The sequence below is a fragment of the Drosophila yakuba genome, chromosome 2R (assembly GCF_016746365.2).
Source record: "Drosophila yakuba strain Tai18E2 chromosome 2R, Prin_Dyak_Tai18E2_2.1, whole genome shotgun sequence".
Lineage (NCBI taxonomy): Eukaryota > Metazoa > Arthropoda > Insecta > Diptera > Drosophilidae > Drosophila > Drosophila yakuba.
The window spans coordinates 5,921,838-5,947,778 of record NC_052528.2 but is presented as its reverse complement, the minus strand read 5'-3'; the positions used below and the strand labels follow the sequence as shown (position 1 = coordinate 5,947,778).

The following is a 25,941-nucleotide window of genomic DNA, read 5'->3' as shown; positions in this document are numbered from 1 at the left end:
AAAACGAAGTAAATATCAACCAAGACGTTCTTTAAAAACCAGTTTTCTCCGATAAGTGACACATTGGCAGTCATTACAAATTTGTCTCTGCGAATCGCAAGCCAAGAAACGCAACTTCTGGCATGTGTATCCATGGGATGCAGCCTCCGCGGGGAGTCCTCAATTTGAGATGTCGTTATTGAGTTACTTAACAGCCACGCAAATGAGTTAACACCTGGACAGGTGGAACGAAGAGAGTGCCTCTGCAACGGAAACTTGCGAGGAATCTGAGGTGTGACAACGAGCATGCCTGTCGTTGGTTGGAGGATGAAAACTTTGGAAGAAAACTGCCTGCTTTCGAATGCAAAGATATGCAAGAGTGCAAAAAACAAGAAAAATAAAAGAGGACGGAAAAGAGGTCCGCCTGTGTATCTTTATCTGCCGTGCCTCGTTGCAGGCAACAAATTGGCAGTTGCAGATAAAGATAATGTTATGACTTCTGTTGCCACCGAACATAAAAACCAGCACTTTATCAGGTGTCATATTTCCCGCGTTGCTTCTGATAAATAAACTTGGCATCTAAAATGCAGTGTCCAATGTTGAAGCATTAAACGGGCGAAACACCATTTGACAAGCTTAGGCGAAGACACATGGTCCCTCTTCGCTCTTCGCCATCCATCGCAGACACTTTAATTGCCAATTTCAGCGAATAAAAAGGATGTGCAAAAAAATATTACCAACATTAATAATTTAATTTGCACGCACTGGCAAAGAAGGCGAGCGATGAGCGCCACGACTCAATTAAAATGCTCGTAATCAACTTGGACCTATGGAGTATATACGCGAATATACGATGCAAGGGACAAAACTGTGATGGAGGCTAGGAATATGAGGCTTTTATAGGGAAAAGCATTCTTTGATATACAGCTCAGCTTTTAAACGACTTTAATGTACCATATAAGTCGTTGGCAGAATCATATAAATTCTTTAAGAAATCACTTAAAATTTCAATTATCTTTTCTCGCTGACAAATCCCCTCGGAAATCTCCATCGATTAGGCTGTCTTAAAGCTAATCAAACTAGATAGCGATTCAGCCGCAGTTCTCCTTCAGGCGTTCTTTGTTCCACCTGACTATTCACCATTCTTCTCCCCTAGAAACTCTTTTGCATACACAAACACACTCTGAAGCCCGAGCAAATGAAGCGAAATTGCGCACATGGCGGACATTAAGCGAAAATTAATGAAATTTTCCGATGGCGCCTCGCCTCCAGTATAGACGCAGTTTAGCCGAGCTTTATCACCGGGTTCTAGGTGTTCCGTGCGTTCTGGGTGTTCCTGTTCTCCTGTTCTCCTGAACAAGCTCATCCAATCCGTTGTTATCCGGGGGCTGTCGTGAGCTTGATTGAGTTTGATGGCGATTGTGCTGCGCCAACTGCGCTGCCTTGATTGCAATTTCAGCCATGATGTTACCCACCCCGATAGCCAAAGGCGTCAAGTCACGCCCCCCTGCATACCAATCAGGTGGAGAATGAAGTCGGGTGTAGGGGTTGGAAACGGAGGCTGCAGCTTTTTCCCCATCTCAGGTGGCAGTCAGTCATTTAAGGCCTCTGGCAGTGGCACGAGACATTAGTTTTTCCCACCTCTGCTGTTCCTTTTGCATGCTCTTAGCTAAGCACAGGACTTTGGCTTTTGATTGATGAGCAACTCGAGCAGAAGTTGACTTTAAGTTACCAACATAAATTTCACTTTAGTTTCAGGCAGTCGGCTGCCAACTGGGTGACATAGAAATGCACTGAACTGTGGGCATCGCCGATAAAATTATTTTGTGGTACACAGATATAAATTATATAGGCCTTTGCAACCATTTATATCTTAACCAAAGAAAATTAAATATAGAATGTATATATATATAGAAAGGAATATATAGAAAACTTTTAGAGGCACCACTCGAGTTTATTATAAATACTCGACTATTCTCCGCGTGTACGGGGTATGAAAAATATTCTCCCCTCAATTTCATTGATTTGATTCCTGCCAATCCCCAGAGGTGCATAAATCAAAAACTCCACGCCACTTCATTAGGATTTTGGCCCACGTTTTCACCACCGCCTGAGGGAAAGTTCGGCTCTGGAAAAATTATAGTTTGGGTCATAACCATTACCGCATTTAATATGCATTTTTACGAGCCTTACTTTCCAATAATAATAAGCAGCGGCTAAAGCGGGATGCCATAAGAAATAATGTGGCCGACACACACACACTCACAAAAAGAGAAAGCACTCTCAGATAAGGGGAGCGCGCAAAAGTATGCTATGAAAACCGTAATCATAATCGTAAAGCTTAGCATGCACGAGTATATATTCCGGAATCCGGATCCTACTGATTTGTGTTTCGCATGTGCGGCATACCAAAAAACGAGAATAGAATGAAAATCTCTGCCGGTTACGCCCACATGTTCACACAGCCTGAAATCGAGCCACTGGAAATTGCTTAAATTAAATGCAAATACCGAAAAATATTTAAATGTTTCAGCGCATTAAGCTATGTAAATTGTTGTCGTTGCCGCCGTTCGGGACTGACACGCACTTTCCATTCAATAAAACTGCAACCACACAATGGCACATCAATTTACACAGACCCTCGCACAGAAAGAGACCCTGATAAAAAGGGATGTGGGGCTGGCAAGTGTCCAGATCGCACAACAACATCTGGCATGTTGTCATTACAGGCCAGCCCAAATGACCCCCGAAAAAAAGAGGGTAACTTTCAAGGGGACAGCCTGAAGCACACTGTGTCTCATCAGTAAATGCATTAACAACATTTTATTATTTACAGTATATAATTGGAAAAATATATTAATACAGTTGTACATTTAACTTTTAAGAAATAATATAATTAATATGATATGAGGGAAGGGAGGTTTTTAAGCGCACTGTATTTAGTTGATCCTTTAATCGGTAACTCAACATTTAAGGTATCACTTCTGCATTCCGTTTTGTAATGGTCTATTGCCTGCATACAATGAAAGTCAAACTAAATCTCAACAACTCCATTAGTTCCCCAGTGTTTGCCGTACAGGAAACATGTTCCTTTCATTGGATTTTCATCCGAGCCAAACCACACACAGAGTATCAACAATGTCGAGCGTTTAATGAATGGCAGTTGGACCACCTCTACAAGCGCGAGCATTTTGCATTTTAATGAGTAAACACAGTGCCGGGCAAAATGGGGGTTAACTAAGGGGCATGGGTGCCCCGTGGTGATGGGGGCAGGATCGCTGGTGTGAATACCGCAACGCTGCATATGCAAAGTGTGATTGGTCTGAAAAAAGGAAAAATAAGGGGAGCACAAAAAAATGGTATGGCAAGCAAGGACTTTCCTCCTGTTACCCAACTTTCAATACGAATTTCTGGTGTTTTTCCTAGAATTTTTTAACAGCTGCGCAGCTGGAGAGTTAGAGGACTACGATTTTCCGCGAACAATTTGTATTTGCAATGTGAAAACAAAATGGCCACTGAACACGGCCAATCCGCAGGACTTTCCCCCAATCTGCCCCCTTTTTGGCACACTTGCAGTTTGATTTGTGTTTTTCTCACTCGAAAAGAGGGCGCTGGTTTTTCTCTTTTCGTTTTCATCAAATAGCCAATGCGGTTAACAGTGAAAACATTGTGCTAAATATGCTTTTCTGTTGTTTTCCCGCTGCTCTTATTTAAGTCACACAAATTCCGCTACCAAAAAAGTGAATGGGGAGGAAAATTATTTATTTCGCTTGGGCAAGCAAGTGTTTATTGATTTACATAGCTCAGTAAAAGTTTGTTTGCCGATTTTTAACTGTATAAACATTCCGGAGACTACGCCTGCATAAATACCTTCATACAGTTCCTGATTTGTGTCCAACTCATTTAATATGTCCCTTAATTTTATGTAACATGCGATAAAAAAGAGATTTTTTCGACCATATGCGAAATTAATTATTTTTTATTAATGTGATTCTTTGTTGCTTAATGCAGCATTATAATGTGACAAATGCTTGTGGCGTTGATGATGACCAAAACATGTGTTTAAAAGCGTGTTAAATATTAATATATTCTAGTCTGGCATTTGACGTCCATGTCGATGCGTTTGGCTAATTTGGTTAGAGCTCTTTCTGGCCATAATCAAATTCAATGACATGTGAAATTTTCACGGATCAGTTCACGTCAAACCGAACGATATCGCCTACTCAAGTGTGAAGATTTTGTGCGTTAACTTTTCATCAACCAGCCAGTCAGCCAGCCAGCCAGCGATTATTATTGCGGATAACAACTTCATCGCTCTTGGTCCTGCTAATTGGACCGTGACGTGTGTGCTCACAACGCCCACAAAAACACAAATCACAGACTGGCAACTGTGATAAATAACTGCCGCAAGAAACCGTCAAGCCACAGGCCAATTGTACTCGTGTATTTCCATCGACTCCCGACCGACCACCCACCATATACGTTACCCCTTTTTTCCCGCTTTTTCCATTTTTGCAATGCAAATCGAGTTGCCTGCCACGCACAGAATGAAGTCTCCGAACTGTGGACTCCGGACTACGGTCTCGTGTGCTTGCGGGTTCCGTGTACGGATACGGGTTCCCATTGCGCCGTGCTATGGTATATTGTAATAAACGCAATTTGTATCATGAATTATTACTGCGGCGAACTGGCCGTACGGATGTGCGACTCAGCTCAGCAAAGCCCAGTGCAGAACTCAAGTTCAGCGCGATTTGGGACACAGAAACACTCTGTAGATACCCTTAAATAATATTTAGTTTGGAAACCAGGCATAACTAAAAGGAACTGAAATATATACATAAATATGATCACATGGGTAAATGAATTTGTGCTAATGCTGATAAACGGCTGAAACGCGTCAACTGCATCCAAAAACCCATATACCTTTCCGAAACCATTGAATATTTTCTGCAAATGTACCGAGAGCTGAGTACTGACGTTAGTTTGAACAAACTCGGTAGAAAAGGTATCGAATTGCCGTGCAAACAAATTGGAAAAAAATACACAGAAAAAATATATGAATAAGATAAAATAGAATCCAGGGCCAAGGAACAAGAGCTAAAGTACACTTTTTTATTCGCTTGCGGGACTGGCAGGCAATATAATTATTTTTAATGCGTCAAATAAAATACGCTGCCACCGTTTTATAGAAATAGTTGAGAAGTGATGAAACTAAGCCAATCTGTGAGGATTAAAAGCCAAACTTTAGCCGGCTCTCGGCAGAGCTTAAAATTGATTTTATGAATCCGAATCCCCGGGCTTGTACAACAATAAAGTCAGAGCTCAGCAAATTTTTTGGCGTTGTCAAACATTTGTGCTCAAGTTTTCCTATAAAGTATCTATATGCTGTCGCTGCTACATATATAAATCTTGCTTTATCGGAGGGTGGATTCTTGGCTTCCAGGCTTCCTCGACTTGTTTACTTTTGTGCTTTTCGCAGCCGTCGTCTCTGTTTACTTCGTACTTATTATTCCATTTGTCGTTTAGTTTTCTGAAGGCTTTTCTTCCTGTTTTGACTGCCCAAATGGGGCGCCATTACTTATCCCCTGGACGCCATTATATTTCTGTGTGTGTGTTTCTTATTGCAGTCGCCGTCGCAGTCGCAGTCGCCAAAAGCTAAAAACACAAAACAAACAAAATAAGCCGCGTTCGGATAGTCTTCCTCCTTTTCTGGACGCAGTGCGCATCCATCTTTGCCGAAATTTCCCATTTTCCCATCCGTCTGCCGCCATGGCAACATGGTCGCAATAGACGCCATTTTGTTGCCACATCTCTTGGTGGAATTCTGTATCTGTATTCTGTATTCGAGGCTCCATGTATGTGAGGATGCCACGGTTATGCTTCTTTGCACTATAGCCTGCCTCTAGGCGTTTTGGCCCTGACTCTGCCTTTGCTTCCCCGCCTCATTCAGTTTGGGATTCTGTTTCTGATTCGAATCCGAGTTCAGTTCCGGTTGCTGTCGCTGTCGCTGTTGCTGGCCATGGCCATTTATTTCGATGTTCCTGTCACTTGTCTACTCCGATTATATGTTAATTCGAAAGGATTTTTTTTCCCTTCGCGAAAGTTCAGCGTTTATTGAACTCTAGCGACTGAAAAAACTGAAATCATGTATTGTAAGGATAAGGCACAGTAATTTTGCCAGCTATAAAATGTTAAAACGTACTCACAGTTATTCGACACATATGTATATATAAAAACTTGAGCTCGCAAAATATAAATAAATAAAGCTTTAGATAAGTTGACAGTAATTCTACAAAACGAATAAAAAGAGCCAAACTCAAGAGCAAACTTGCATTCTTTTAAAAAATTACACTTAAACACATTAAGTGGAAATACAGTAAAAAAGTAACAAAATTTATCACATAGCACTATTTAGACGTATAAAGTTATCTCAATTAAGATTTAGAGCAAAATAAAAATATACGTTTTAATCAATCTGCTTTTTTATTTGTAAAATTTGATTAACTGAAGTGACCTTATTTTTTTCCGAAAGATGTCCAAGGACATCAAAGCCGCAAAAGGCGAAACGAGCAAATCAAATGCCATTCCAATTAGATTTAACAAACCATTACGTGCTTTGTATTTGCCTTTTCTTGAGCCAAGTAAAGGAAATGTTACACTGATTTTCCTAACACGTGATATTTAAAATGGCAGTATCGCAAAATCTATTAAAAATTCACCCTGCTCAACTGTCACATAGAACAGTCTTAGCCAGGCATCCTGCATCCACCTTAGAAAATTTATTTAGCGTACCTTTTCCAGCATTTTCTCCTAAACTTCTTTGTTTTATATCCCCTCGCCGGCACTTGGAATTTGGGCCAAAACACTTTTGGTGCTTGCAACATGGCGCAGATGTGGGTTGCAAGTTTACAAATTTTCAAGAGCTGGAGAATCGTGGGAAGTTACAGGAAATGTGTGATGGGTAAGGATATTATCAGTCAAGCAAGTTTTGTATTTGCTCATTATTACCATCTATTAAAAATGATAAGGTGATTTATATTAAAATAATTTAAATACAAGGTAATAAAAATCACCTGACTGACTGAAAGTTGACATTTGAAGTCGGTGTACTTCCCTCCATATGACGTTTTCCAGACAATTGATTTAAAATGTGCATAATTTATAATAAAATTAAATCGGAGCACAGCGAATGCATTAATGATTCACTGCACAGTTGACAGCATGCGCCGTAAACCTAATGTAAATAATTTCCATTACCGGAATAGTTGCTGTTTCTCTCACGCTGAAAGCCCAGACTTGCATATAAAACATGATATTAATGCTTAATTAAGCAAGTTTCCACCTGCACCGTGCAGTGGGTGAATGTGTGTGCTTGTATACCTAAACTCGATTATTTCTCCAAAGAAGAAGTACCAAGAAGTTTTCCTCGCCGTAAACTTAAATTCTGATTTTCATAATTTATACGCAAGCCAGCCCGAGGATATGCTACAATTTGCGTAGCATTTATCCAGGGTTGCTCCCTTCTAGGGTTGCCCTCCTCTCTTTTGTTTTATGACAGCCAGATGGAGTTTACGACACAAGGCTGTGTAAAGTTTTCATATGGGGCACGAGTCCAGGTATGACATCGCAACGCAAGTTTACATCGCAATAAAAGTTGTCAATTGCAAATAGTTGCGAATGGAGTCAAAGGCCGCATATTCAAGATTGGCTCTTGGAAACTGCACCTGAGATCTCGTAGTTTCCACGGTAACTTTATTTAATACAATTCACAAATAACTCGATGTAGGAGTATTTTTTATAAGGATAAACCCCTATACCCAATATTGAACAGGCTTATCTCTTTTTAAGTATTTTCTATTTACTATGTATTTTTCAGGATCTTCAAATCTTTTATTTAATTTATGGAATTTTAACATTCATTGCGTGCCATTTCTTTCTTCCCTGCAGTGCATAAATGTGATGCCTCTTTCCTCTTACCTCATTTTCTCGTGCATGTGTTTGTGATGGAATGTCAAAGCTTTTGCTTCCACCCCTTAAGTCTCAGTGTATAGCCCCTCATCCCCTCGTCCTTTGGGGAACTACTCCAATGCAAAAAGGACTGCATGCATTTTTGTACAAAACAATGCGCTTGCAAATTTCTAAAACAAACACACTCACTAGCCCCATCTCTTTCTATGCCGAAATAGCCCCTCTCTCTCACATATTCTATGTCAAATCGTGCGTATTTATTCACAGGGGGGGGTGGGGTGGAAACTCATATTGGTTTCTTTGGGCTTTTTGGGGTGAGACAAGGATAATTCTAATTGTTACGAGCGTTTTCCTGTTGGACCTGTCGCCACTCCTGAGCTCAAAATAATACCAACAACCCAACCCTTAGAGGAGTTCTCGTTTCTGCAAGTCCTCGTTCTCGATGTCTCTCAGTTTTCGGGGCGCATGCTCAGCAACTTGTTCAAATTTCATTTGTTTCAGGTTTTAGCATTTCACGTTCCACAGATGTTGCTCTCGATATATGTTTTTACTTCTCTTTCGCCCCTTCTCCTTTCCCTTTCACACGTTCTTCCCCTCTCTTTCTCGTCCCTTTCTCACCCTCTCTTTTACGCCTTTGAATAACCTCATGTGTATTGGCGTAGCATTTTAAATGAATGAAAAATATTGTCGTAAATTTGGTGTTCATTTATGCTGCTCCTCCTCTCCTTTCTGCTCCTCGGCCTTTTGGCTGGTGCAATGCTTTGTTAAGTGTTTTACATAGCAGAGTTTTCCGCTTTCCCTTCGCTTACCATTAGCCAAGCCCATGTGTGCATCCTAGAATTTTCCGTGTACCACCCCCTTACCGCCGTACGCCCATAAATAACCTCAAGGATTCTCGGATCCTATAGGGAGCCTAGATATACTCGTAGAGTTCCATGAAATCTCGAATGTCTTGGCTAAACGCTTGAGATACTAAGCATTAGTTCAAGTGGTTTTAGGGAGGTTTCAAGTGGAAATTTCGTGTAGATTTCATCAAGTGGAGTGTTTACCTGATATTTTTTGGGAAAGCAGACATTATTTGTGCTTTTGCGTAACAGTTCTCTATAATTAAATATTTTATGGTATCGAATTTTATGCCTTTTAATAGTAAAAAAACATTTTAACTGATTAATCAGTATTGTTAAGTAGCCTGCACTTTCGTCCGAAATCGAAGGACATTTTCCAGAGAAATGGAAAACCCTGCGATAATGTGTGAAGGCAAACAGTGTAAATGAAAATCACTCAAACAAAGAGCAGATGCGATAGCGAATGAGAGACAGTTGCAGTTGCAAAATTTATGGAAACTGTTAATTGACTGACAGTTGAACAGTCAAAAGGGGTTGAGGGGTCACCAATCGCTGTCCGAAGTCCCAACCGCCCACACAATGTGGAAAAACTGCAGCGCAAAAGTTTTCCCTTTTTGAAACCATTTCCCGATGTAAATGAAACAAGTGTGTGTGGGTGTGTGTGTGGGGGGTTCACTGAATATATTTCAACATTTCATGAACTCGTACACTGGTTGGAAAACCAACTTGGACATTCAGAGGGAAAGCTGTCAGTTGTCTGAACTTTTCATTCGACTCCTGTCAAGAGTTGGGCGCAGAAATGGGGAGGGAAAATGCGGTTTCGGGTTTTCCTGGATTGAGGACCACCAGTAATCCTAACTTGCTTTACAGCTGCTCAGTTGATGCCTGAATGGATTATGGGTAGCTGTGGGTTCAATATTTGCTTATTGATCGACAAAACTACGCACAACTTTTAAAGTTTGGGACTTAAAGTATTCATTCAGTGAAGAATGTGTTCTTTCGAATAATAAAAATTGAATTTATTGGAAATCTCAGCGATACCATAGGGTTTAAAATGTATATACGTTTGTAACTAGCCTTTTCTTACTGTGTAGAACTGTTCTTTGATGCATCGACCGTAATTGCTTTCCATGTCAACCAAATATTTGAAATGCAATTTTATAGCAACAAAAGATATATCAAACGGAAACAAGGACAGCAACTGAAAGGCAGTCAGCACTTTTCTGTGATTTAAATTTAATTGGCGAAATTGTGTTTTTATGCTCAAAAGATTGCATAAAATCGCTTTTGGATGGCTTATGTCGCCTTTGCTAATCAAACTCAGCCTCTATTGGCCTGGATTGCATTATATTTAAATGTTTGGTGAAACCCAAGTCTTAAGATATCAAATTTATCTGCATTTTAATATATAAACGCTATTTCCAAAGCAGTTATCAGAATGATGAAAGTGCATTTATCCACTAGAAATAATCGTTGTTTTATGTGTTGAGAGCCAAGCTAATTCAATTAGAACAGCCTTGCCGCTTATATACCCATACTTCGCCTTGATTTTCCTAATTGCCTAACCTAAATATCCATAGTGCCATTAATTTATCGGCAATCCATGCAAACTCTGCTATTTTTTGAATACGCCAACGCATATAATTATGCTTAAACAGCTGAACCATTTCGTGTACTAATATGCAAGATTAAATGGGCTGTGGTCCGTTTAATAAATCACTGTGCAAATACGCTGAATGCTCGCTAATTGTTTTCGGAGTGAAGATTTCGAATCAGAATGTTTATGCACGGAAATTTGCATCCTTAATGATATATCATACATCTCGACCTTAAATAAAGTATGGGTATCTAACGTTTGCTCATTGTATGTAATGAAAATGAAAGAAAAGACTTTCACTCACCATTGTGTCCCATGTTGGTGATGATGACCCAGAAATCGATAGTCTTCTCTGGTCCCAGTTCCTCGTAGTCCCACTTCTTCTTAACTCGCACTGCACCGTTTGTTTCCACCGTCACCCAGGGATTATCATCGCGGATCTTGAATGTTTCCTTATCGGTTTCCTTTTCTAACTGGAACACCGATTTTCCCTCAGTGTCTCCATCAGCTTCGGTGAACTCAATTCGCTTGGTGGGTCGCACCGCTCGTGTAACTCGTCTTTTCTCCCGGTGATGTGAGTGATTGTTGACCTCATCGTGCTCCAGGTGTTGCATTATAAACGAAACTGGTTCGGCGGCCAAAAATTCCAATAGAACCTTTGCGGGTTTTGCGCTCAGCAAACTGGGATACCTCAGATCGTGGGCTATCACCTCGATAAGAAGCTCATTTGAAGTGGGTTCTCCAGCCAGCATTATTTCGCCAGTTTGAGGTACAATGATAACAACATTACTGGGCGACTTCAGCCGATAGGCAATCTTGTCACCATCCGCATCGGTGGCCTCAACTTTTCCCATGATGGCAAATCGCTGATATGTCACACTACTATTGCTCTCCATATTTGCAGATTTCTGACCAGCAATGGCGAATTTGTAGTCCAGCGACTTGAAAATCGGCCTATTGTCGTTCTCATCCAGCACGGAGATTTGTATTTTGGAAACTGTCTTGTCCAAGCCATCGACATCTGAAGCTTCCACGGAGAGATCATAGTGCGCCCGTTCCTCTCGATCCAGAGGACGATTGGTGACCAACCAAACGCCGGATTCGTCATCGCCATTAATTACCAAGGACTTGGCACTTATTTGTATGTTCTTGTTGGCCTTACGTTCCTGCAGAGCGAATGCATCATCCTCGTTCCCGTCGATAATGGTGTACCGAACCTTCTTGGGTGTGGCCAGTTCTTCGTCCAGGATGGAACCGCTGAAGGCCTGCATCAGGGGCACTCCTCTCACCCTGGTGCCCGCCGGTTGATTCTCCCTGACTTCACCACTGGCATCGAGTAGGGAGCCCGAAAATCGCAGCATATCGTTGCGGTGCATCACAAACAGCTGCAGATTGTGGGTATTGGTGGCATTGGGCGTTTGTTCAACAACCACCAACTGAACCGGACGATTGACAAGGGGGGAAATATCCGCCGTGGTCATCACCACACCATCTTCCAGTACGGTGAAGTACTTGGAGTAGTCAGTGTCCAGCATGTGATAGGCAGCTGCGCCAGAGTGGGAGCTACCGTTTATCTTCACAGGATGGGTTTTGAACTTCTTGATGCTAAATCCAGGATAGGTATCGTGTGGCAGGACCAAGGACATTTCGCTGTGATGCGACGACGAGGACTTCTCCACATCCCCGGGACTGCCGGCCAACATGCGAGCCGCATTTTCCGCCGAGAGACCAGCAAATGTGGTCTCCTCTATGGCCAATATAAAGGGGAGGGATATCAAAAATATCGCGCAGGTGCATATATTAAATCGGCTGGTTATATAACGTTGCCTGAGCTGATTCAGGCAACGTCGTGCCGCCATTTTGCTGCGGCACTTTCTGATCCTGTTTGGTATCAACACCTTTTTCGTGACTTGCCCTTTTGAAAATGCTTCCTCTTCAATTATTGACTTTACTATTAACACTTGACTTATTCATGGGTGAATTCCTTTGTCCAGTCTACCTTTTGCACTGCTGATCAATACATTTTTGTTTGTTTTCCCGTAGGAGGCGCAAACTGCAAATAAAGTGGGTAGAAACGAAAATTGATTTGTGGTTAGTGGCAGTTCTCGGTACAGGTAAATATTTATGGGCATTGTGTAAAGTTTATGGGTCATTGAAAGTGAATAATTCATAGGCCATGTGAATACATTATAACGGTGCTGCCCTGTGAGGGTGATCAAGTATGCAGGAAAGTTTGTTTTATTGAGGTGCATATTCGCGGGCTATGAAGTATACATATTTCAAAGGGGATAATTAAAGAACACTGGCATAATGTTTGAGAATATGCTTTTGTTTTATATCAGAAGGCATTGTTTGAGCAAGTTATTCAATGTTAATATTACATAATGATACGCACAGTTATTAAATATATAACCATTAACATTGATATTTCTGGAGCACAGCATTGAGTAAAAAATTACTGAAGTCATTACTCTACCGAAAAGTTCAACTTACTGGCAACGCTTCCGAGCGAAGTAAACGTTAAGACGTTAGAGCAAAATGGATACACATTTTCGAGGCTATACAATCATCATTACATCGCTGGCATCAGCTGAGCCCAAGAAAAGTGTCAACTTTTCACTTTTTAATTGCTGAGGTGCAGGCAAGCACCAGACTCCCGAAGAGCTCAGAAAATGTTGCACAAAGGGAAAACTTTTACATGGTAATAGTAACAGTATTTAATATGCAAGCGATGTTGCAAGCCGAGCGGCAAACAGGGAGAGGAATGGCAACATTGTCACAGTCTGTGTCTGTTCCAGTCAAGGACTTTTCCCAGGATGTGGGATTTTCGGTTAGTTTTTGATGTTCCCCCGACATGCTCTACATAACGCTCCGGCAATTGCATTGTCCTAGGCTCTAGGTAATTCCGCAGAGCTCTTGCATTTCCACCCCCTGAAATATGTGCCACACATGGCTGGCCTTGAAAACTTCAATTTCATTGAGAAAATTATTTTAATTACCCCGTGTGCAACATGCCATGCCGGCCCTGTTCCTTTAATCCGACAGTGGCACGCACCCTATAATTTCGCTACCTAAAGTTGGGTAAGTCCGAAAAAGGTTCTTTCCCATTTGACAATTTTTCAAACAGCTGCGCAGGCGCCACTGACTTTATTTGACCGATTGGTGAACATCGCGAGTGTGTTGACAATAGTTTTATTTGCTTTTTACGCGTTCCTATCACCGCAAAGGATTTCTGGTCCAACAATTCCCGGGTTGACAAGGACTGGGGACTATACATAGCTTGCTAATGATCTTATAACTAGCCTGACTTATAATTGGGTGTGACCGGAATTCGATGACAAATGAATACATGGGTGACTCCTAATGACTGTTGAAAAATGAAGCTACACGTGTGCAACACTGCTCGACTTATTTCTGTTGAAATAATTTGTTATGTTGTTTGCGAAAAACATTCCTATTATTTCCATCGTACTGTTGAGGTATCGATTTCCGCCTGATTTATTTAAAATTAGGCATCGCCTCTGCCACTCATTTTAATGGACCCCAAAACCAGAGTCACAAATGTATTATTCTCACCTATTTCGGTTATCTTTATTTCGGCATCTTAATTGCAATTAGCTATGAAAATGTCTTCGGCAGCCGATTCAGATAATAAAACGAAAACTTTAGGCCATATCAGTGATATCTGCTAATCAGTTGACGAAGCTGACTACCAAACAAATTATATGGACTTTAGGCATTTGCATAACTTGCTTCTGCCGCTAATAAACCCATAGTTTTCGGGGGTAACAAGCTTCGAGATATAAGCCAAATAAATCATTTACAATTTGTTTGCCAAATAATAAACGATTTTCTATGAGGCTTCCAACTAAATCATTTCTTGGTCTTTCCTAATTCCATTGGCGGCAGCTTTTCTGCGTGTTAAAATTCATTTAAAATGCCCCAGTCTGCGATTAATCAAAACACAGTTCAGTTTTTGTCTCTTCAAAAAGTTGGTTTCGTCTTGTTTTTTTTTTATTTTTCATAGTGCCACTTAATTAAAAGCGAAGATAAAATGCGATACAATATGGTGAATAAAAGCGTCCCTATGCATAGCTCTACATTTCGGCATAAATGAATACCTAATGCTGGAATTCCGGGTGTTTTATATTTATATATTCAACCATTGGATTGATTGATGCGTCATGGCAGCCAAAGGGCACACAGGAGAAAAGGTAAATGAAATGCACACGAATTGGGAAGCTACAATGATATTTGGGTTGATGGAAATGTATCTTTCTTGACATTAAGTTTAGTGAAATCAATCTAGCTTACTTTCCCGCAAGCACTGATAGCTCTTCACTGTATTTTGGGCACAGAACCGGGACACGCCCTCACATAGCATCACATTGGGCTTTCCCCACATTAAAGTCATTTAAAATCGATTAAATATCAATGATACGAGACCACCTGCCGTGTGTTAACCCGAAAAGAACTTGAGTGTGAATATGTGTCTTCGAAGAGTCAACCAAAAATGAATTCAAGCTCAAGGCGTTGTCGGTTTATTGTTTATTAGATTTTTAACTGCTGGCAACAGTTTTTAACAAGTTTCAGTAGCGAAGCTCGTACAAAATGAACGCAGCTGAATAAATTACCCACTATTGAGGCCGTCCTAAAACTACAGGGATTGAATGCCAACCAAATGTTGGCTAACGAAGCTTTAATAGTCTTCAATATATTTAGTTTTCGTGTCATTTGTGGCTCTTTTTCAATGTTAATATTTAGTTATAGATTTCTCCTTTGTATATTACCCAATGGCATGCAATTAAAATTCACCTTTTCATATTTTATTTGCCCACTCCCCACCCGCACAAAGAAAAGTTGTTGTCATATTGGAAATGACGATTTCTTTGTCGTTTTCCACTCTGTTTTATTACCAGAAAGTCATTTTGGTGGGTTGCTTGTTTAAACATTAAGTAACAAACATTGGGAGCTGAGCTATTCGAAATTCTTTGGTCAAATAAAGGGTATTTAATATTTGTAATGCTTAATAAATGTAATGAATTAGAGGAGAGAATATTTTGAATAGGGAAAGATGTGTTGATAGTTTTGGTACTTCATTTAATGCTTAAAACTTTTTTTAATTAGCCTCGCCCTATACATTTTTAAAAACTGCCATCATGTTTCCCAGAAAATGATAACCATTTACAACTCATTTCCCTAATCAAGGTCAAAAACAATGATCCTGAACTCCCAAAAATATTTTATTATACTTTTTTTTTTAGCAAAAACTGCGGGTAACCCCGAAATATTATGCAAATGAAAAACTTAACGGACTTCTAAACAAAAGCCAGCCCTAAATGGAAGATGATGAAGGGCTCGTTCCAAACTCCTCATGTGCAAGTCCACTTTATCAAAGGCGACGAGACATACGAGTATTCGATTCGGTTTGAGGGGTTTTTTTTATTATTGTGGCACCAAAGCGCGTGGCACTCGACACACAACAATGGCCAACAAATCTGTCCTGCCAGGTAGAAATTTGAAAACGAATAGAATCAAAGACAGAGGGGTGAACGAACACACTTCCGATTTTCAGGACATGCGAGGAGGGTCGAAAATCAGGTTTGTTCCTCCTCTTAATGTATCCGGCTACGGCACAGAATGGATGACAGGACAGGAGCAAGCAAAGTGCTTCATCAAATATGAAATAGGCCGTTCCGGCAGAGGAAAATGAATGGGATCGCCAACCAAAAATTGTCATCCACATAGGAGACCCTTCTCCCCTTTTTGGGTGACAATGAAAAATTGAGCAGACAATGATTAATTGGCCGGCGCTCGTTTGTTTTTTGTTTTGCTATTTAAATTAAGGCTGAGCCGAAAAGTAGCACATACGAGCAAAACCAAAAGATGAAAATTCCCGTGAAATCGACTGAAACTCATTAAATCGCAGAGAGTCCTGCGTGTATTTATGGCCTGTCAACACTTTCGCAAGAGGACGGCGAGCGGAAAATGACTTCGGCATGCAAATATCGCATTCGCTGTGGTATCTGGTCCCCAGGCTATTGTCTCGGACCGAGTCATAAATAAAGTCATTACGCACTCGTCTCTCACGTATACTCGTATTGGTTTTCTTAAACCCCTTTTTTGCCATGCGCCAAGCGACTTTTGCATGCGATCCAAATATTTGCATATCACAAGAAGTCCGCTCGCAAGAAGCGCGAACACACAGTAGCCAGGTAGAAAAGAAAACTGGAAAAATGAAGAAGTTAAGGAGTTAAGGAGTGCTCACACTCCTGTTAAGAGCAACCTGATACTCCTCCGATGTCTGGCAACAAATTACGTGTTAACACATGGGCATGCCTTGGTGACACGCCTCCTCGGGAACTCAAGAACTCAGACCTCAGACCTGAAGACTGGTTGGTCAGCTGCACTGCTAACTGGAATTAGCGATAATGATAACTCAGGTAGCTGATCGCAAAACGCCTGTAAGATTTCGAGCTGGGCTCAAGCGATGATAGCTGAGATGCGGGGCAAGCTTAAGATAGATGTTGGGTAATCATAGCTAAAGTGCTTGCACTGACAAAAAACTCGAAAGTTTAAAATGTATTACTTTCCATTTATTTATTTCTTATTTTTCAAAATAAAGTTATGCGTGATTTATGATATATTTATAAATATATATATTCAAGACGATCCATTCATCCGTACAGAATGTACGTGCCATTTAGATAAGTATTTCCCAAGGACTATAAGAAGTACTGCTAAAATGCTAAAAAAAAACAACAAAAACTTAATACTGGCTAATCGAAGACAAATAATAACATCAGATAATTACCAGGCCTAATAGTCAGCAACCGCTGATAGCAGGACCCACTTCTCAAAGAAAACAAAGCGAACAATTGGCCATTATAATGTCATTAACTGGCAGCCCAGAGGCATACGAAAATTTCGCTTGTCCGCCTTTCTGTCATGTAATAACAATTTTAGTCGATCCAAAGTGCTTTTGCGTTCGCATCGTTTCGAATATTGCCGAAGCTTTTAAGCAATTCAATGTAGGACCTGCAGTTTCTTCCTGCAAAGAAGAGGTGGAAGCCCGTGGTCTTTGTTCCAGGAATTCACTGGGGAGAAATTAACTTTTTATGTGCCCTCCTGCGAACGAACGCCTGGAAGGTGTTGAATAGAGGTAACGCCTTAATTAAATTTGCAGACTTTTGTCTGGCTTTTTGTGGCTGGGAGGTATATTTTGCGTGCACAAAGCGAATTCTTCGATGTGCCATTAAATGGGCAAAGGTGAGGGGATGTGGAGCTGCAGGTCTTCAGGCCGGCAATTGTTGATTACTTTTATTTGGAAAAGGCGATTAAGCAATTTCGTGTGTTCAAATGAATGTAGTGCTCTGCATGCAATGGATACGGGACTAAAAGTGGACGTTGACAATACCCTAACACAATTTCTGAATTAAAGGAAACTGAGGTTTTAAAAGTTGCGTAAACATAAAAAATAAAATTTTTCAAGCCTCCCTGATAGAATCACTTTCGGATAATTAGTGATGCATGTTTCAATCCGATTTGTGTACCAACGTTTAATACACCTATCCGCAACTTTTCCTGTTCAAGTTCCCAAACAGAGTTTCGGAAATATTTCACAATGTTCAACAATGGAACTGAATTAAGCATGAAATGTGCCAAAAACTTATGAGTAAGGAAGCAACTGAAACACGCTCGAGCCACAAAAAGAACTGTTGGCACAATGCCAACTGCACAATCTACACAGGCATGACAGTCTGACTAAAAAGGGGAAGTACCGCACCTCCAGAGTGAAGTCCCCCGCCACCCCCGGCCACCCGTTCATCACCTTCCGCTGCACTTCCGGCGTCATCGCCGGCGCAAAAAGTGCAATGCACTAAAATTGAATTAAACCAAAAACAAATAGAAGCTAGAGTTGCAAAAAAGAAAACAAAACCCAGCGACATACAGAACAAACAATGTGAGGCGTAAAATGCAATCGATGAGGGGGGAAAAAGAAACAAAATCAATGCAAAGGTGAGGGGAGCCTCAGTACAGTGGCCGTCATAAGTGAGAGGACATTCAACTTGGCCGATCACTGAAAGAAGTACCAATCGCCTAGCATATTCAATATATTCATTTTTAAATATTATAAAAATACCTTATATTTTTTAAAACATGAATTGGACATTTGACATAAGAGGTTTAGTGATGTTTCTGGTATCATCTATTGGCAATATTCAACTCACTTCTAGATTTTCTGTGTGCAACATGGGGTGGTGGCAGATGTGTGTATTTAAAAGTATGCAGAATATAGCACCAAGGTTAAATATTTGCATTGGCTGATTCGCAGCCGTGTATAATTGTCGTTTATTTTATGGAATCGCCTGCGTGAGTGTGTGTGTGTGTGCCACATTCCAAAGCCTAACAGCCTCGAACACTAATTAAATTGAGACACAATCCGGGGCATAAATGGGCAAATGGGGACGGGAATTAATTGGAAAGCGTTTCCAATCCGCTAAAACAATAAGAGCGTGGTGTAAATGTTTTAAAGCGTCCCAAGTGGGGATAAATACGGAATTTGGAACACCTAAATAAATATCAGATGCGAGAAAAACGCCCCAGGGAAAATGAGAGGCCGGGATTATGTGGTTATCGGTATAAAAAGGTGTGTCCAGGGGGAAAATTTAAAATAAACAGCCTACATTGAAGCTACGTTGGTTTAGTCAGCTCGTAAGCTATCATGAAATGTGAAACAAATATTAAAAACTATCTTTAATAATTTAAGATGTGACACCTACTTTTGATCTATTGCACTAACAAGTATACATTTTTTATAAACATTTTTAAAATATTTTAAACTTAACGTTTTCTCACATTATTTTTTCAGCTTGTGAAACATTACTCAAAGAAATAAATTCCATTACGGCTTTAGAGATAGATAGACAGAAACGGTTTTCACCTATATCCTGAATGTTTACCGATTTCACTTTAAGGTGTGATATTAGCGTAAACTTCGCAGTCTTAATCTACTATACTCAATATGAAGTTTTCCAATACACATTTATTTTAGAGCTTGTGTAACATTAATTATTTCCTTCAAGGGCATGCAGTTTTTTGTTGTAGAGATACACCCAAACGTTTTTCACATCTCCCGAACTGTTTATCGATTTCCGTTGTCTGGTGCTTTCCACCAACTCAACTCCAATCTATATCTTTTCCCATCCTCCATCCTTTCCCTTTGTTCCTTCACGTATTTATGCGCAGTCACGTTGTTGCCGTCGCATATCGTCTTATTCTCTGCCTTTGTAGCTGCTGCGGCTGCCCTGAATGAATTTTACATTTTTATAGCGCCCAGTCTCGTATGCGAGTTTCCCTGGTTGCTGCATGTGAATTGTGGATCACCCCTCGTGCACACACATCTGTATTTTTTGTATTCCTACAGATTTGTCACAAGTATTGCCGCACACGCCACTCCGTTTACACTTTTTTTTTGCCATTTGTCGTCACTACCCTCAGATGCCCACCCCCGGAAAGTCGTTCTATTCCGCTCATGCACTTAGAGAAAATATGTGGTGGCACCGAAGAATCTGTCTTGGTTGTAAAAACAACAAAAACATTGGAGAAGAATTTGTATCTGTAAGGTAGACCAACCTTTTCTTGATTGAAATATGAGTGTTTTACAACCTTTTATAGAAAAACTCAATCTTTTAATGGTAAATTTATCAAAATAATTACCTAAGAATCTTTTTTGAGTGTGCTCCTGCTTTGTGCAATAAAAAGGATACGATGCGCGAGCGCACACACATAAATATCCCTGACACACACTCTCGCACTCACTCATACACACGCACACACTCACACATTCGCAAACCATGCCGGAACTGTTGTCAAAGGAGGAAGTGGATGGCCGCAGGGGGAGGAAAAAAGGAGGGGGTTGGGGACTCATTCAGTGGACGGAGAAGAACCGCAGCAACCGGCAAAGAGGGCAATCACCCGACCCGAGACATCGGATCACAGACTGTATATGATTCTTGCTCGGGGTTGCAATTCCTATTGATTTTCCATTGTTTTTGCTGCCGCTGCTGCAGTGCGGCAAAAAATTGCCAGAGAAGATTTAGGAGCTTCCCAGTTTTCGGTTAAATGCAACCCCTTCCTTGGAACTCCTTTCATCTGCCACCCGCAGCTGTGGCTTCATCTCCAATTTGTTGCAAGTACCACTTGGCAAAAAATAAACTAACCCAATGCATCCCGACATCGCATTTGACACAGTATGCAGATTAGCATCTAATGCCCCCTCAATATTTTCCGTACTATACACAGATCTCTCTGCAGATCTCCACTTAAGATTGATTGATTGTCAAGTGGGATGGATGGGTGGAGTGGATGGAGTGGGTGGTTGTTCTGACCCTGCTGGTTGCTTCGCCCGCTTCACAAATCCGGAGCAATTGCAACTATTCAGAATACGAGTTGTTGTAAGCTTATTAGAGTTATAAGCTTAGCTCTCAGAGAGTTGAAGGATGTCAGAGTAGCCCAGATATGTGGAATCCGACAGATACGTTATTTTTTCGAGTTATGCCTAGGGAAGACTCGAAGTCCCCGTTGGTCGGCGGATTATAACATGGACTTAAAAAACAAAAGGAAGTTAGCAAATATAACGCATCATCCAAACAAACTTATTCCCATTAATATTCTGGCAAATGAAACTGAAGTAAGGCTCTTTGTTTGTTATAACAGTTTTTGAATTTTTTTGATACAACATTTTAAAATTACTCGATGGCTTGCTTGGTGTCTGCATTTAATTGCTGTTGCCAGCTAATAAATTTTAATTGTCCTCAATTAGCAACGGAATGCAGCGGAAAATATGAGCAGCAAGACGCAAAAGGGAAACCGGGGTTGCTACTCTTTTATGCGAAGCCTTCGCTTGCATTTAAACAAATTTTCCCTCGGTCGGAAGTTGTTTGCATTTTTTTTTATGTGGCCTGAAAATTCCATTAGAAATGACATATTCTGCCCATATTCCACTCAAACGAAGACAGTAGGGCTCAATTTAAGAAGAAGGCAAGGCACACAGAATGCTGCACATTTGGCGAGGGCAAAGGGAATATTTCCAAGTGGCAACCCAACCCAACTTGGGACTGCCCAAGTTGACCCTTCCTCCGCATCTCAGCCAACGTCATCATCATAAGTCTCACACATGCTGCTCACATGTTCTGGACGAGACGAATGCATTAAGCAGAAATTTCATTCATAAAGATTTCATTTCATTTCGTTTTTGCCCCGGCTCAAAGAGACCACAAGGCGTTGGCCTGGACCAGCAAAAATAAGTGCAAGAAGAGCCCGAACCGAAGGAGATTTATTGCACAGGGGCATAGGTAGCGCCTTTTGAGAGGGTCTTAAACTCAGATGGAATTGGACAGGATTAATACAAGTACATATTCAAAAGATAATAAAGCCAGATGACACATATGTTTTCCAAAAACTAGGGCTATTTTTAATTTAGAAACTAATATGTACGGGTCCAGAATTTATTGAGTTACTGTGCACGTTAATAAATATAAAGAAACATCCGAAGAAGAATTTAAAAGTCTGACCCCCTTTAACTAAGCCCCTGGCCAGAGCATCTCAGAGGAGACTGCCTCAAATTAAAATTCGAGCAGCGTCAACAAAAATATAATAAATGGGAAATTGTTTAAATATTTGCCACACACGAATGCGAGGCATGCAAATTCATTGAGCGCTTGAAATTCTCAATTTAGCAATTCGCTTTGCTGCAACTCAAAGAATGCAAGCATGGGGCATCAAGGAAATTATTATTGCTGTGTACCTTGAATTTTGCAGAGGACGTGTTTTACAATCGCCTTTTCTTCTGGGACTTGTCGCTTAGCTGGAAAATTGCACCGAACGGAAATTGAGGCTGAAATTAATAATTCGAGACCTTTTGCTATGCCAGCTGTGGAAAAGGAAAAAGTGCCCAAAAAACTTAATTGAAAATGCTCTACGCAAAGGAAGTTGCCAATCTTGGATCTTACTTTGTTTTTACTCTTTCTTGGTACTTTGCATAAGTTGAAGTCGTTGCTTTGCTTTCAATTTAACCGCAAAGCAATCTCAATCAATCTCAATAGTTATTGACCAGCCAAGAGGCTCCCCGTCGAATTTCCTATATCCACCTACCTAAGACTCCAATATTTCACGTGTTTTTTTCGCTTCTCGCGCCGCCGCCGCCATCGATCAATGAATCTTCGACGGCGGCGCGTTCCGACCGCAATAAGTCAAATACGAGGCCAGCGAGCTTCATTATGTTCAAAAGCCCAACCGCAGAAGGGAGCCAACCTCTTCGGGCCAATGGGCCAATATAGCAACAGCCACTACAAAAGACATTGTATAGCAGCAACGACGACGACTCGTCTTGGCCCCAAGAGGCAAGAACAATGCGGCGCAGATAAGTCAATTATATTGACTTGGCCAAGAACTCTTTGGGGCTGCCTGTCTGGGGCTTTTAAGGTGGCAAGCAGCTTTTTGCTGCTCCTCTCACAATTCCCACAGTCGAAAGTCAACGTCGCCGTCTTAGCGTCTTCAGATACTTTTTTGCCTTTGGCCTGAACCAAGGCGATAACATCAACGCCGCCAATGGCAAAGTGGCAAACAGTGGGCTAAAGCCCTTGGAATGTATTTTTTTTTTAGTGTTTTTAATTTAAGATTAACCTTTATAGCGTAAAAGGACTTTTCTTGAAATAATGAGTAATGAATTTCTTGTGGACAGTAATTTAAAAATATAGATAATATTTTCCAGTTTAACATGTAAACGTATAATGAATTTAAAACAAAAAAAACAACAACTATTTCATTTTATTTCTCTTTAAAAGTTGCACATAAGCTCCATATTGACCGCACTTATTTTTAACTTTCGGCCCACAGTTCGATAATTTCGTTGAATCGCCTTTGCCACACTTTGCTCACAAATATCTTTTGACCAGACGAAGTTTTATTATTTTCCTGACTGGCACGTAGATTTATACTCATATTTATTTTTTTCATGTTATTTAATTTTTTCTGAATTGTGTAGCATCTTCGACCGCTTTGTGTTTTTGGTCTTGGGCCTTTCCGTTGGAACGTCAAGAGTGTAGACGCCATTTACTGATTACATTATTGCTCGCAAATTGCTAGATTATAGTTTGCTTGTTGCCCGCAAATTGTTGCTGCTATTATTGACTGACAAATTATAGTGATTAGTTTTTCATCTTTTTCAATAAAGTGGAAATATTCAAGTGTGGGCAATTTCGCGCTTAATATGTGAGAAAGGTTCGTTGAAGAGGACAGACAGGGCTGGCCAAAATGTTTTGAAACGAAATTTAAGTTGGCTTCGGTAATAAAAGACAATAATAGCAAAAGGAGAGCTTGTAAACAGTACTTGAAATTGCAGCAGCTAAAAAATAAATACAATGAGAAAAATGTTGAAGTTTTAATGGAATACCATAACACAAGTAAGATATCTTGGAAAGAAAAAACTATTTTATTATGCGAGAGTTTCGCTTAATATAACCAAAATACATTTTTTTCCCACATTTGGCTGTATTTTCCCTGCCCTATCTGACAGATAGTGTCTCAAACCATTTCTCCGATTCTCTAATACTTCTGATGGGCACTTTGATATTTTTTCCTACCCATCGCGATAAAGCAAACATGAAAGCAGAGACCAGGAAACCGGCAAGAAGTTCACAGTGAAAGCAAAGAGCCGAGGAACAAGTGCAGTCCACATGGTGGCAACCTCTCTTGTATTCTCTCAGAGTTTCCAGAGAGCTAGCGAAAATCTGCAAAGCCCAGAGAGTTTTCCCACTCTCCCCAATTCTCTCGGCGAAAAACCAACCCCCCGACGAAGTCAAAACTCACTGTGCAGACTCCTGCCAATTTTCCTACTGGGAAACTATGCTGGAGTACTACGAGTTCGTATTTTTGCTGATAAGCGGCCGTCGCTGTTTTCCTTTTTCCTTTCGTGGGGCAGAAGGGGCTGAACATAATTGTAGCTCCAGAGGAGAGAGAGGAACAAGGATTCGATCGATTTTTCATGCTCCCCAAAAAACAGAGCGGGAGCTCGGGCCAAAAAGAAACTGCTGCATACGCACAGGGGCGAAAGAGCTTCTCGGGCTGGGGCTCCTCTCTCTGTGTATTGGTGTGTGTGCTGCTGTGAGTGTGTACGGTGGCGTGTATGTATATGTCTAAGGTGTGTTAACCTCAACTGCTCCAGCACACTCACAGCCCAGCAATGAATCCAAAACCCATTGAAATTCTTTAAAATAACGTTAAAATAATGAATTTTTCGTACTACAAACGTTCTTTGTACTTTGGACCAATAGCAGTCAATTTATTTTGCCCGACACCTTCTGCAATTTCTATAGTTTCTATACAAATTTACACATCTTCCACTCATTTCTCGTTTCATCTTTGACTCGAGATTATCTTATATAAAAACAGTAGCTTTATATAAACTAATATTAGACCTTGCTTACTTTAATTTTTTTGCGTATTTTCTCCAATTTCCTTTTCAGTTCCGCTTTGTTGTAAGCTTCAGCTTCTAATCCCAGTTATTGATTTTATCGAGTGCTCGTGTTTTTACAACTATAATCTCTTTCGGGACTCAATACCCGGTAAGTTTCACTTATTATTTGGTTTTAGTTTCCATCAACACTTTGCACTGGCACACACACTTGGATATATCTTACATATATATTTTATTCCTTTTCGCTTGTGTCGTATATCCTTTGTTATATTTCCCTTTATTCAGATTTATGGGGAAGTAAAGAATTTCGTATTAGCTCTCTTAATGGACTTTTCCAAATTTATTTAAATTATTTTCGCTGTGCCCATTTCGCACACACGCACACACATGCACTGTAACACGCGACGCGAGACACGCACACAGACTCAGCAAACGTATAGAATTTTTCACTGCGCCTATGTATTCGAGGGGTGGTGGGCGGTAAGTATGCTATATGCTATATTGGAGTGAGTCTCTGTATGTCCTTTGGCGCGGACCGAACCGAAATTCAAAAGACTGGAGACACCGCCGTCGTTGTCGTCCTTCCACGAGCAACTCAGTCGACACAATGAGCACAGAGCATATTGGAAAAGTCCTCAGAGCGCGACGTCTAGGCCAACCGAGTTTTCCACCACCAAATAACATGTGAAAGCAGCTCTGCAGAGAGCACAAATTCTCCTGTTTAGTGAGTGGGCGCAGAGAGAAAGGGAGAAAGTGGTTCCGAGGCATAGAGAGAGAAAATGCTTGAAAAATCAACAGAGAGAGAGAGAGCAGGGAGAACAGCGGAACATTCTCCCCAAGGAGAGCTCTCAGTGTGGCTCTTGCGAATCATATGTTTTGCATCCTATCCAACTCTGAGCCTACAGATTCCATCTCCTCCACACTCCACAACCGCAGTGGGAACTTCCTGGCTTCCTACGTTTCGTTTATAGCCAACCTCTGGACCAACTTTTCCCCCCGGCTCGCCCCCCTTCTCCTCCCATGGCAATAGGTGTTGCTGTTTATCTGTATTTGTGAAATATCCTGTAGTTTCA

General features: G+C 40.8%; 1 protein-coding gene across 8 annotated transcripts in view; it reads right to left on the bottom strand.

The window, feature by feature from the left end:
* Nucleotides 1-25,478, bottom strand: part of LOC6529439 (neural-cadherin) — a 102,246-nt gene extending 76,768 nt beyond the window's left edge. For 4 of the 8 annotated variants that reach the window (XM_039372797.2, XM_039372794.1, XM_039372795.1 and 1 more), the window contains exons 1-2: nucleotides 24,879-25,475; nucleotides 10,694-12,442 (exon numbers count right to left, since the gene is read on the bottom strand). In XM_039372797.2, the coding sequence (XP_039228731.1) occupies nucleotides 10,694-12,248 (1,555 nt within the window). In that variant the 5' untranslated portion in view covers nucleotides 12,249-12,442; nucleotides 24,879-25,475. Of the gene's footprint in view, nucleotides 1-10,693; nucleotides 12,443-24,878 lie in introns of all 8 variants that reach the window. The other 4 variants (XM_039372792.1, XM_015196869.2, XM_015196861.2 and 1 more) reach the window with 2 other exon arrangements.
* Nucleotides 25,479-25,941: the final 463 nt, after the last annotated feature.